The 14,626-nt window shown below is 31.4% G+C and overlaps 1 protein-coding gene across 5 annotated transcripts in view; it reads right to left on the reverse strand.

Annotated features, from left to right (window-relative positions):
- CNTLN (centlein) overlaps positions 1-14,626 on the reverse strand; it is a 318,921-nt gene that overhangs the window by 117,487 nt on the left and 186,808 nt on the right. For 4 of the 5 annotated variants that reach the window (XM_073228457.1, XM_037018671.2, XM_073228460.1 and 1 more), the window contains 2 exons: positions 10,767-10,888; positions 9,303-9,422 (listed from right to left, as the gene is read on the reverse strand). In XM_073228457.1, coding sequence (XP_073084558.1) covers positions 9,303-9,422; positions 10,767-10,888 — 242 coding nt within the window. The remainder of the gene's footprint in view (positions 1-9,302; positions 9,423-10,766; positions 10,889-14,626) is intronic. The other variant, XM_073228458.1, reaches the window with a different exon arrangement.

Consider the following 14,626-nt stretch of genomic DNA (forward strand, 5'->3'; position numbering starts at 1 on the left):
CAGAAGAAAAAATAGAGTGAACTTCATCAAAATTAAAGACTTTTGTTAATTGAAGGATACTATCAAGAAAGTAAGACAACCCACAGAATGGGAGAAAGTATTTACAAATGCCTAGTAACCAGAATACGTAAAGAACTCTTACAACTCAAAAACAAAAAGACAACCCAATTTTTTTAATGGGCAAAACACTTAAAATAGATATTTATCCAAAGAAGATACACAAATGTCCAATAAACATATGCAAAGATGCTCATCAGTCATTAAGGAAATGCAAATCAATACCACAATGATATTTCATTTCACGTTCACTAGGATGGCCATAATAATATTAAAGAAAGAAAGAAAATAAGTGTTGACAAGGATGTGGGGAAAGTGGAACCTTCATAGATTGCTGGTGGGAATGTAAAATAATGCAGCTACTATGAAATCAGTTTGGCAGTTTCTCAAGAAGTTAACATAGATTTACTAGATGACCCAGCAATTCTGCTCATAGGCATATATCTAAAAGAATTTAAAACAACTACTTGTATTCAAACAACTACTTGTACACAGTTGTTCTGCAGCAGCACTATTCACAATAGCTAAAAAGTGGAAGCAACCCAAATGTCCATCAATAGATGAATGAATAAATAAATTCTGGCATACATATGATGGAATATTATTCAGCTGTAAAAAAGGAATAAAATACTAATACATACTACAATATGGATATACCTTGAAAACATTATGCTATGTGAAAGAAGCCAAAAATGGTCACATATTATATGATTCTATTTATATAGCATATTCACAATAGGTAAATCCATAGGGACAGAAAGCAGATAGTGGTTGCCAGGAGCTGGAGGAAGGGAGAAATGGGGGGTTGTGGGATAACTGCTTAATGGGTATGGGGTGTCTGGGTGATGAAAATGCTTTGGATTATGGCTGTATTAGATCATGGCTGTACAATACTGTAAATGTATTAAACGTCACTGAATTGGATGCTTTAAAATAAAACTAATGTATTATTGGTACTTTGTAAATGGTTATCCAAAAATAATTTGTTTCAAAGTATTTCACAATTAATAGCCTTTTTTCTCTAAGAATTTTATTTTGAACTCATGTTAGAGAAATGCAGTTCCTAAATTCCTCATTTCTACATATGGAAAAAATAATATTCTTGTTTGGTTAGACAGGAAATCTTTGCAAAAGAAAAAGAATTAGCTGAACTTTCCTATCATAATATTTTAATTTTAGCTTCTTAAGCAATTACTATTGAATTTTATGAAATATTGTTTTATAAACATGGCCTACAAAATTCAACATTTAACCCAAGAGAGAAGAAAGTACTCCTTCCTGAGCTACGTGTTGATCTATAGCTTGTTTACTTTCCATCATTTACTTTAAGAGCAATGGAAAGACAGTTAACATTTTTAAACTGGGGAGAGATATGCTTAAATTTGTAATTTAAAAGAACACTGCAGCATTGGGGGAAAAAATGGATTCAAGGGGTAAGACTTGAAATAGGTAGGTATGAACAAGTATATTCTAGTTGAGGGAAGATATATTGGTTTGGATAAGGGCATTGATAGTAAGAATAGAAAGAGATATGGTACAGATATTTCTGATGTGGAATCATTAAGACAGCACAAATTTGCAATAACAATATAGATCGGTCATGGGGATGGTAGCACAGCAAAGAGAATACAATTAATGACTCTCTAACATCTTACTATGTTGAGAGACCGCAATGGAGGAGGTGAGGACTTGATAATATGGGAGAATGTTGAACCACTGTGTTGTGTATGTGAAACCATCATAAGATTGTATATCAATGATACTTAGAAAAAAAAAAGACAGTATGGACTGTTATAAAGTCAGATAGAAGGATAAATCAATTATAATCCCCTAGTTTTCTTGTTTGAGCAGAGTCAAATTATAATGCTATTTACTTTATTCCCTAATTTATGCCACTACTATTCCTTTATTATTTTTTTATCACACTTTAGTAGCTTGTGTTTCCTGATAAGCTATGAGATCCAGATGAGAAGGTTTGGGTATGCTTTCTCTCTGTTTACCAGGGCCTAGCAGAGTACCCATTTGCAGCATTTTATATAGGCTATGGATTACTGACCCACTGCAAACTCTTGATTTATTTAATCAAAGGTACAGAAAACATAGTGAATGTCAGCACACCTTCCCTTTGCTTTTAGGGTTTCTAGTAAGGAGTTGCAGTATAAGAAAAACTTATCTGTGGCACCTCAGCCCTTTTTTATAGTTTTATATCACTATTAAGAAGGAATGTACACAAATATTTTTACACTAATGTTTTTAAGGAGAATGTTAACATGTTTATTGAGAACATGAGTTTGTTGGTTCATAAATATAACTTAGTGTCAGAAAGAAAACATCCTCAACTAAGTAAAAAAAGCTGAGAAAGACCACTGGCATATCTGAAAGCTTTCCTCACTCTGTACTATCTAGCATTCCAAAGAGTGCTTTCATCTCACCAGCACAAAGCAGAGTATCCCTAGAATAAACCTCATTAGAGCATGAAATTCTTACTCGTCAGTGTATCACTGAATATTCAATTCCCTAGCTTAGTGCCTGGCTCTGAATCATATTGTGTAAATACTGAAGAATAAATAAATGAATATTTGTTAGAAATACTAAAGGAACCAGCCAATTTATTAGTTCTTATATTGCTAAGTACTTGGCCATCTTGTTAAAATATCATTATGATATAATAAGTAGAGGTATTTTATAAATCTAAATGAATTATAGGAACAATATTCCATGCAAATTTCTCAAGTCCTCAGATTCTTATATGACAGCAAATGCTTCTAATCATATTCAATGATATAAACAATATAATGTAGGTCACTGGTAGCATCATTTTAAAAACTGATCTAGAGTTGCCACACAATTTTTTATTAGGGTCTTGAGAATTTATCTTTTAAGATAGGATTTGGATGTATTCAAATTTAGTTTAAAAGTAGTTTTAGTAATACATCTTCTTTTATGTAATCTAGCCTTAAATATAAATGATAATTACTACTGCATAAGTAGGAGTGAATCTTACTCCTTAGATAATCAGGACTAAGTATTAAACTAGATCCTAACATATAAAACAAAAATAAGATTGCTTGATCCATAGAAGAGCAAGCTGAAACTTCTGATTCCCAACAAGAAGGAGTAGATGTATTTCTCCCTATTCCTCCCATTAATTATAAAAACCCTGAACACAATACATAAAACAAATTTAAGGGGAGGAGGAGGATAGGATAGGGACTTTAGAAGTAGAAGAACAACTCACAGTGATAAGTTCCCTGGCTTTCTTCTTCCTTCCCTCCTAAAATCTCAAAGTGGGTATAGTAGGAACCCACAAACCAGAAAAGCCAACTGACACAAAGGATGAAGAGTCTCATGGAAAGTCTGCTCTCTCCAACCAAAGAACCAGAAAAAGGGGTAGAGTAGGAAGATAGAAATCTTGTTGGTAATAACCACCCTACTCCAACAATACTGGGGAAGTAAAAAAAAAAAAAAAACAGCCCTGCTCTCAGTCAAAGAAGGCCAAGTGAGAAGCCTGGACTTCCACCACCCTCACCTCTTTACACACATTCCAATGCAATGTCAGCAAGAGTTAAGTTAGAAGCTAAGACCCCTCACCCCTTCTGGCAGTAATGATGTGATCCTGTCTCTCAGGCATGATATCATGAAAAGTTTGTAAAATAAAAGATTAAATAAGCTCCCAAGTCTCAAAACATAATACTCCAAATATCCAGCAGACACACAAAAATCACTTGTCATACCAAGAACAAAGAAAATCTCAACCTGAAGGGGAAATCGTAATTAAGAAATGCCACCACCAAGATACTGCACATATCAGAACGATTTGACAAGGACCTTGTCATGGTTTAAGTAGCCATGATTAAAATTCTCCAATGAACAATTATGAAAAATCTTGAGACAAATAAAATAGGAAGTCTCAGCAAATAAATAAAAGATATAAAAAAGAATTAAATAGGAAGTTTAGAATCTAAAATTACAATAACCACAATAAAAAAATTCATTGCATGGGCTCAATAGCAGACATAACAGATGAAGGAAGAATCAGTGAATTTAAGGACAAAAATAAAGAAATTACCCAATTTGAACAAGAGATAAAATGGCTGAAAAATAAAATGAACAGAGCCTCAGTGGCCTTTAAGACAATACTAAAAGATCTAACATGCACGTCAAATGAGTCTGAGAATGAAATAAAGAAGAATGTGGAGCTAAAAAATGTATGTGAATAAATAATGACCAAAATTTCCCATGTTTGACAAAAGGTACAAACCTAGAGATTCAAAAAGCTTAGAGAATCCCAAACAGGATAAACACAAATAAATCTATGATAAGACATGTCATAATCAAACTTCTGAAAAATAAAGACCAAGGAAAATGATTGAAAGCAGCTAGAAAAATGATGCATTCCCTGTAGGGGAACACTGATTCCAATATCCTTGTACTTTTTATCAGAAACCATGGAGGCCAGAAGGAAATGGCACATTTTCCAAATGCTGAAGAAAATAACTGCTAACCTATAATTTTATATCTAGTAAAATTCCCTTCAGGAATAATGGTGAAATGCAAACATTTTAGAAAAGGAAAACAGAATTTGTTGCTAGCCAACTTACCCTAAATAGTGTCAAGTAAAGCTCTTCAAACAGAAAATGATAAAAGAAGAAAACTAGGAAGGTCAGAAATGAAGAAATAACAGTAGAAAAGATAATATCTCTAAATATTTTATGAGTATAGGAGGCTATCCTTCTTTTGAAATTTAAAAATATTTGACAGTTGAAACAAAAGTTGTAACATCAGCTAACGAGTTTCTCAATGTATTTATAGAGAAAATGTTTAAAACAAATATAAAGGGTGAATACATGGGGACACAAATAATAGTAAAGTTTTTACATTCTACTTCAAGTGGTAAAATGTTGATGCCAGTAGACTATAAGTTACGTAAATATCTAGAGCAAACATTAAAAAACTTATTCAGAGAGATATGCTACAAAATCCTATAGATAAAGAAATAGTAATTCTAAAAAAAAAGTTCAAGTAACACACTGGAAGCATAAAAAAGGGAAACAGGAAAAAAATAGAAAATAAGATGGCAGCCTTAGTGCTGACATATCAGTGATGCAAAATATAATGTCAGCATGCAAAAATGTAATTTATTTCTATACACTAGCAATTAGAAACCAAAATCAAAATTATAATGCCTTCTATAATAGCTTCAGAAAATTAAATAATCTGGTATAAATATAACAAAATTATTAGATGTATAGAATCTGCATGCTAAAACTATAAAACACTGAAAAAAGAAAACAATCAATTTAGAGACATATTGTATTCGTGGAATAGAAAATTCAACATAGTTATGTCAGTTCCCTCCAAACTGATATATAGATTTAGCATAATTTCAATCAAGATTCCAAAATGATTTTGGTAGAGACAGCTAATTTTTAACCTATTTATTCTATTTATTTACCTAAAACTTAAATGAACAAGCAAAAGGACTCAAAAACCAAAACAGTTTTGAAAAAGAGTAAAGCTGTTCAACTCACACTGAGTTTAAGACATTAGAAAGGTACAGTAATCAAGACAGTGTGGTGTGCACAAAAGCTTAGGAATTCAGATTAATGGAATAAAATGGAGAGCCTTAAAACAGATCCACAGAAATATAATTAGCTAGTATTTGACAGTTACAAAGGTATTTACTGGAGAAAGTATAGTCTTTTCAAAAATGATGTTATACAATTGGAAATATTTGCCCCCAAAAATGAACTTCAACCTTTTATTCCCACCATATACAAAAATTAGCTCAAAATGAATCATAGAGATAAATATAAAATTTCTGAAAGTAAACATGGGATAAAATAGTTGTGACCTTGGGTCAGGAAAATAGTTACAGATTATAGTTATAGATATAAAAAACAGATATTAGATATCACATCAAAACCATGATCAAGAAAAGAAAAAGCTGATAAATTGAACTTCATTAAAATTAAAAGTATTGTTCATGCAAAAGACACTTAAAAGAATAAAGAGCCCATTAATAGACTGGGAGAAAAAATTTGCAAATCACATATCTGAATAAGGACTTGTATACAGAATATATAAAGAATAGTCATTGTTTAATTGGTTCAATAACCAATCAATTTTTTTAAATGGGTAAAAAATTTCAACAACCATTCATCAAAAAAGATATAAAGACAGCAAATAAGCACATGAAAAGATGATCAATATACTATTAGCCATTAGGGAGATGCAAATCAATATTATGATGGAATACTAATACACACCTACTGGAATCATCTAAAAAAATGATGACAACATCAAGTGCTGACAGTAATATGGAGCAACTCAACTCATACAAATTCTTGGTGGGAATGAAAAATGGTATAGCCATACTAGAAAACAGTTTGACAGTTTCTTACAGAGTTATACAGACTGACCTACCAATGCAATTACTGGGTATTTGCCTTTAAGAATCAAAAAATGCTCTACAAAAACCTGTGTATAGAAGCTCTATTCATAATTGCAAAAACCTAGAAAAGATCCATTCTTCAGCAGATGGATAACAAACTGGTAAATCCATACAATGGATATAATTTAACAATAAAAGAAACCAGATGAACCAATATGAATGAATCTCAAAGGCATCATGTTGAGTGAAAGAAGCCAGTCTCAAAAAGTTACAACTTGTATATGACATTCTGAAAAAAGGCAAAGCTTATAGGAGAGAAACAATCAGCTGTCACCAGGTGGGGTTGCCAGGTTGGGGATGGTGGGCGGATTTGACTAAAACGGACAGGAAAAGGAAATTTGAGATGAGGTAACTTGTTTGTATCCTGATTGCGGTGGTGGTTACTCAAATCTATGGTACACATTGTGTGTTATATAATGCATAACAATGTTTGCTGAAAAAGTCAAAATACTATATATATATATTAAAAACAAAACAAAAAAATTCTGTCTCATCAGTAAACAAACTTCAGTGAATAAAAGACTGATGTTTCCTAAGTCTTATTTCATCATGATACTTTTAGTTTTATTTTTAAACATATTTCATTAGAATGTTTAGTACTGAACATGTTCCCAAGCAAGCTCCCTGAAAGTAGAAAGTTTTTCTGATGTTTTCATTTCATTCACCTAGCAGTGTCTGTCACACAGCAGTAACTCATATTTATTAATTGAATAAATGCTTCACAAAATAACTCAATCCTCCCCACCAAAAAAATATAACCATGTGATTTAAATCTTTTTATCAATTATTTAGCATTCTTTAAAAGGCTATCAACCAAACTTTACTATGTTAAATCTGATATGGAAAATAACTTACAAATAACTATCAGATTAATAAATCAATGTATTTCAGGGGGAAAAAATTTCCACCCTTTTAATAATGACTCTTACCATTTAATTCAAAGAGCTACTTGTACACACACTGCTGAATGAACAGAACAGGATTCTAAGAGTTCCCTAACTTTTTCAAAATGGCTTTTTTCTTTAGTTCTATTTTATTAATGACTAAAATAACCCCCAAATAAAGCCTATTTATAGCTAGCTTCTGCTTGAATTTTCTTGGAATATATTAGATATTGCAACTAGTTAGATTAGGACTCTCACCTAATTCACTTTGTTGAAAATTAACTTTCACTTCTGGAGACACTTTGGAGACCACTTTCACTTTTGATAAAGACTATCAAAAATAGGATTGATACATTCTACAACATGCATAAACTTTAAGAAAACTTTAAGAAAGAAGATCGTCACAAAGGACCACATATTGTATGATTCCATTTCTATGAAATGGTCAGAATAGGCAAATCTGTAGATAACAGAAAATAGTGGTTATCTGGGACATTGGGGTAGAAGGATTAGGGAGGTGATAGCTAAGTGGGGTGGCATTTTTGGGGGGCATAATGGAAGTGTTCTAAAATTTACTGTGATGATGGATGCAAACAACTCTTCAAATAAACTAAAAGCCATTGAATTTTTCACCTTAAATAGTGAATTATATGGCTTATGAATTATATCTCAATAAAGTACTAACAATTACCAGAGAATGTTTGTGGGACAAATCTATAAAATATGTAAAGTAATTTTCAAAAAAAAGACTTTATTATCTATATCAAAACTTAGCACTAAGGATATAATGTACTTTAAGAGGTAATTGGAAGTATACATTTAGATCTGATATGACTATCTCCAAAGGTTTATCAATGCATGGGAAAAGTGGTAAACTAATGTTTGTAGTATCATGCGGTATATAAAATAGGATTCTGATTAACAGTTAAGAATATTTAATGTTATTTAATCACATTTGTCACATGATACTAAATCTTAGTAATTTAAAAACATCCAAGATTTTTAAAAAGTTACATGGTCTGAGTGCCAAAAATTAACTCTAGATGAAGAAATACTTAAGTAGCAAAAGAGAATAATTATGTTGGTCTAACTCCTTTTTTTTGTTTAAAAAAAAAAGTGTTCTTTCTTTGCTAAGCAAAATATAATAGCTAGTGAATTACAAGATCAAGGAAGCAAACTGTATGTTTTCTAAAATACGAGTATCCTTCATCAAGTTTTATACTTAAGGTAGCTAAAAGACCTATATGGAGGGATCAGCATTAAGCCCAAAGGACAGGCAGTGCACAGCAAGAAAGAAAGCAATTCCCTCATGTCTCTTGCAGGTCACTACCAAGGACCATGTTAGCAGATCCATACCAGACCCTTAACAGGCAGTTCTGCTGCTACCAGTAATTAGCTTGGACAGCTCGGGCTCCAAGAGTAGCAGCAAGGCTACACCATAATGAGCTCAGCTGGGATTAGCAGGACAGGGCAGGGAACCAAGAGAGCTCAGGCATTCTGCATTGCGTATGTATCTAGGAGATCAAACAAGGTTGGCTGCCTAGGTTATCCCCTCTCCACCTCATTCCAGAAATGAAGCACGGCAGTGTCTAAAATACAGGCTAATGAAGAGCGACACCTCCAACAGATGAGAGCCACATTAATTAACACAATCCCTAGATCATATTATACAGTTTCAGCTAGCACTAGCAAATGTGCAACTCTTTATTGCATTATACATATATACATATGTATACATATATATATATATATATTTTAAGCGAGTTCCTTTTTTTCTTTATTTTTATTGGGAAAAAAACATTATTTCATTTTCAAATTTTATAAGGTATTTCTCTCACGGCCTTTAAGCCACAAAAAAATTCTCCCAAATGTTTATCTAAGTCTTTATTGTTAAAAAAGAAACTCACTTTTGAATCCTTAACTCCTGATTTTCTCTTTTGAAATAGGCCAGTTCATTCCATACAGCATCAGAATCTTCTTGTCGAAGTTGTTGGGGATCTGCTCTCTTTACTTTTCTGATTTCAGTCCTGTTTTTAAAATGAAGTTGCTTTCTTCCTTAACATGTTCAATGTGGAATAAAAATTCATTTACACATTCCCTAAAATTTAAAATCATCTATTGACCAAATTTCTACCTCAAGTTCATTTATGGAATGAATTTACTAAAACCTAAACATGTATAAATTAAAATTCTGTGTTATAATTTCCTAATAGCTAAACTGCTACTATGGAAAGCAAATTTTTAAGCAGACACATGATATTCTTAGTTCTATTTCTCTCATTCACTCTATTAGTAATAAAATATACACTGTAGGATTATCACAGTTTCTAAAAATGGACTCAAGCAATTAACTTATCTAGAATTTGCCACCGGCCAATCTGAATGTGACATATGTGCTTTATCTTAAACAAGCTATTATCAGTGAGTATGTAAGAAATTAATTTCCACACTTCTAATGATGACTAAAAAGTTAGGTAAGCAGAAGCTAAATCCAGGAGAAACTGCTTTATCACTGCTTTACTGACAAGCAATATGAAACATTTCCCATTCTTCAAAGGAAAAATTAGATGTGACAATTATCTACAAAACATGCCAAATGCCCTTTATGTTTTTATTTTCTGTACATAAAACAAACTCTTCTTTTTTATTTTGTAAAAGTGCTGTACTGGCCAATTTAGAAACAGTGTTTCTCTATAGAACAGACCAATGTGTATCATCAACATTGCCCTAAAGGATTCATCTCAAAAGATGAGATGGTAGTAGATTTTCTGTACTCATTCAGTCCTTTGCCCTCTGTTGATACTGTTAACAGGGGAGCCACTTACAACTAACCAAGATCTGAACACCTGTTCAGAGCAATTGAACTGAGACCGCCAATTCATTCAGATAAGCTGCAGAACAAACTGATGGATAGTAAAGATTTCCAAATTGCATACTAGGTTGAAGTAGTTTTAAGATAGTTAACTATATATGTGAATTTCACATTTATCTTGTCTTTCAATTAAAACTTAAATATTTTTTGAGGTAAAAACACTGTAATACCAGTTTCATTTTACTTAAAGTATTCATACTGGTAAGAACTATTTTTGCTCTAAGTTATATACTTTCATTAAGCTACTATACTGACATTAAAAATGTATACAATATTTCATAATCACCTATGTTAGTGATTTCCACAAATAGTAAAATCTATAGTTACTGCTAGCATGTATATCTATTTTCATTTATTATATTCTCTAAAAATTCACAATATAGATTTGACTACCAAATAATTTCTCTAAAATCAAACAAAAGCCATTAAAATGCCTATGTGATGCTACACCATTCCATTTAATATTTAGGGAAATGCCTTTATGAGCTATGTAACTCACATGCCACTGCCTTCTTCCCACTGTTTTAATTGCTCTTTTACTGCTCTGTAGTCGGTCTGTAACATCTGTAGCCTTTCCTTGTGTTTTTCATGGGCATCTCTTAGCTCATCATTTTCTTTGCTCTGTAGAACACAAAAAAGCAAGTACACAAGTTTGAAGAAAGTATAAGTATAATTTTGCAAGTAACAGGCTACTCATGTAAGTATGAAATTTGAAAGAAAATAGTATGTACATATGAAAGAATTTATAACACTTATTTAAACAGAAGAAAAGTTAGAATTTCTAAAGTCACAGAATAAGTTGGCTTGATAAATTTGACCCAATCACTCCATTTTTTTAAAGCTGCTTAATTCAAAAGTTTTGCTATCAAATTAGTTTCATTTCTTTCCTTGTTAATTAGTATATATACAAATATTTATTAGCTCATATTACAGACCGTTTTTTCTTTTCATCACAAGGACTTGTCTATACATAAAGCATTATTATGTTGTTAGTATTAAGCACACATATATTTAGCGTAAGGACACTAATCATAGGAAGAACAATACCTAAGCCCATGGATGTGTGATTAGTTTATTATAAAGCATAAGGATTACACAGCAGGAAGAAAATCATCTTGGACCTATATTAGAAGTAACATTTGGGCAAAGAACTGAAAAGGGAAAGCTGAGCTTAGTATTCTTGAAGAGGTCAGGTCATAGAATAGAGAGTCTGAACATTACAAAGTTAAACAATTATAATCAATGTCTTCTAAATGTTTTTAAACAGAGCACGAGACAAATCTTCATTTTTAGATACAACCACAAAATGAACTTACAATAGTCAAATTTTTAGTCCTCAGAGGATGTATTTGTATTACTTATGAACTGTTTCTCAAAGCAAAGTAAGTAGCTTCCTGAGTTTTTTTACCTTGAGAATTTCAAATTTGTTTTTTAAATGACTTTTCATATTTCTGTATGAAGGAACTTGTGTAATTATTTAGTGGAGACAACAGGTACTCTCTATATTATAGTGAGGTGAGATGAGTAAGCACATAGCAGTCAGAAAGAGCTGATTCCATTCTTAGAGCTTTCTCCTAGTAACTGTATAATCTTAAGAACAGTTTAAACTAATTCAGTTTTTTTTCTGTAAAATATGGGAAAGAACACAGAAATTTAAATTATGATAACTATCTTAAATGAGGAAACATACAGGTAAAGCCCCTGGCACTCTGCTTGCCCTATAAAGGCCCAAAGCAAAAGCAGAGCTCCTTTTCCTCTCCTTTTCCCTGGTGTTAACACTGATGCCCTTATCTTTCAGAAGCCCAATTCACTGTTTCCTTGACCATCTATTTCCCATTTCAACAGTAACAGAATACTTCATAGTTTGCAGTATTCTGCTACAATTTTACCTGTCTCAACAGTATGGATACTTTGTCATTCCACTTTGAATATATGTCTAGTAGGATAACTTCAATAATTCTCTTAAGTAGTTATTAGGAAGTATTTGAATCCTGTGTGAACCAAGCAGTCTATATTTTATATGGAAAGGGAAATACTTGATAAAAAAGCATGGGAATGGCATCATGTGAAAGGGGCAATTAGAATAAATATTACCCTAGAGCTTTATAAGGTATACAAATCAATTACTGTAAACTTGCTAAAAAGTAGCATGGTTTAAAACCATGATTAAAAATTCAGGATACTGAATTCAATTTTGTTCATTTCAATCGAAGAACCATTTTTAAGAGCCTGTTATATTCAGAATGCTAAGTGTTTGCACTTAACATTCTGAATGTAACAAAACCTGCTATCTAAGATTATTAAATTTTATGTTGACATAGCTACTTAAATTCAGTGTGTCTGTTTCCTATGTTCAAAGTAGAAGTATTTATATCTCTTCTTCTAAGACATAAAGAATGATTTAACCCTGACTTTGAGTTTTCTCTACTGTTGATAAACAGTCCAAATATCACTTCACTTCTTTGAACAATAAGCTTTCTAATCTTGAATATGTGAAATAAATAATTTAAATTAGCAAAAGAAAACAATAATAATGTTAATAACTTCTCAGAAAAGAACACAAGTTAATTATGTTATTAGGATTCCTTAAGAACAAATATTATTTATTTGGAATTCAAACAGGATATGTTATAAATTTATTAACAAAGTAAATTATAAGAAATTTAGATGTTAGAAAAAATTCATGTCAAAATAATTTAAAAATAAACTTATAGTTAAACTGAATACTTCTAAAATGGTTTTCTGTAATTATTCTTCACTGAATCAAAGTCCTTCCCCATAAACTCTTATTTTATAGTGAATTTCTTTAAAATTATTACATACAAATTCATTTTTAGAATCATTAAAGGTCTGTCTTAGAGTCCCTAGAAACTGAGTAAATAGAACCTAAAAGATTGACCAAGAAGTAAAAATTAATAGAATCGGATATTCCAAATTTTTTCTATTACCTTTCACAATCATTCTGTTAAATGGAACAAATTGAGGTTCTTAATGTTAGTACTGTCATTATTTTAGCATTTTTAGTGCTGCCACAGAGACCATTAATCATTAGATTTATACCCAACACTTCCCCTAATTTTCAAAGATAAATCAGCTATATTATTCTATTAAATAAAAGATTAAGACTCAATAAAAATTTCTTGAGTCCTATATGTCACTTGCAATGTGCCAAGCTCTGTACTAGGCATACTAATTACTCAAAACACTCAATGTGGCCATCTCTAATTCTTGAAACTTTAGCGTAATATATTCAATACTAGCAAATAGTTTTGTTTTTGCTACGGTAATTGAAATAAGTGGCTCCTTCCATTATATAGTGATTATGGGAAAACAGGTTATAGATAACTTTCTGCTTTACTTTTACATGCTTCATAATTTACCTAACAATACCTAACAATAGACTATTTTACATGATTCTTAAAAATTATTAAAACCTAAACTATTACAAATAAAACCAAACTATACACTACTTGATAAATCAATTTGATAGGCATAATAATTATTTTAAAATGCAGTTTCACTCATAGATTTGTGCTTTAAGAATATTGATGTCAATCTGTAATACACGGGTTAAATTAATCCTAGAGACTACTGTTCCTTTGGCCTACTTCAGAAATAGACAGTACAATTTTATAAAAATGTAAATATTAGACAGATTGAATGTACTACAAGAAACATTTCTATTTTACTGCAAGAAACGATGAAGTCACCAGTCAGAAGCTGGGTATCTCAAACAAAATATTTATAAAGAAGAGTCAAAATAATTTTTTATAATATTCTAACAAATACAAGTTACCCATAGTTTGGATTATCATTCTCTAAATCTCACTTGACTTTCAATAGCCCAAGTCAAAACAATAGTCTTCATCTGGGAATATCATCCCCAAAGATCTTAGAATGAAATCAAGTGTAAAGACTGAATGATACATTTCATATCACTAGCTATGACATTTTCCTAAAAGGACATGTATAAAAAAAATCCCATGAATTAGGTCCACTTATTAGATCATTCAATAAAACATTTACTGAGTATTTTCTATGTATTTTGCAATTGAACTAGTTAAACTAGAGCTTTAATTTCTGTGTACAAATAAGTCTGAATGACTAAAACATTAGAAAATAGAAAACAGGAAGGTTGTACTAATTGACTTTCCTCAATGGTATTCCTAATTCTATTTTTAAGTTTGTGAGACCAGAAATGATTCTTGATCTAACCTCCAGTTTGGTCAAAGGCTTCTTGATAGGCATAAAGTAAACTAAGAGCATGAACATTTAATAAAACAGTGGCTTAGTCCTCAGAGAATGATAGCAAGGTTTTCAAAGTTAAAAAACTTTCATGAAATATCAAGGATTCCGTGG

This window comes from Manis javanica, chromosome 2, assembly GCF_040802235.1.
Source record: "Manis javanica isolate MJ-LG chromosome 2, MJ_LKY, whole genome shotgun sequence".
Taxonomy (NCBI): domain Eukaryota; kingdom Metazoa; phylum Chordata; class Mammalia; order Pholidota; family Manidae; genus Manis; species Manis javanica.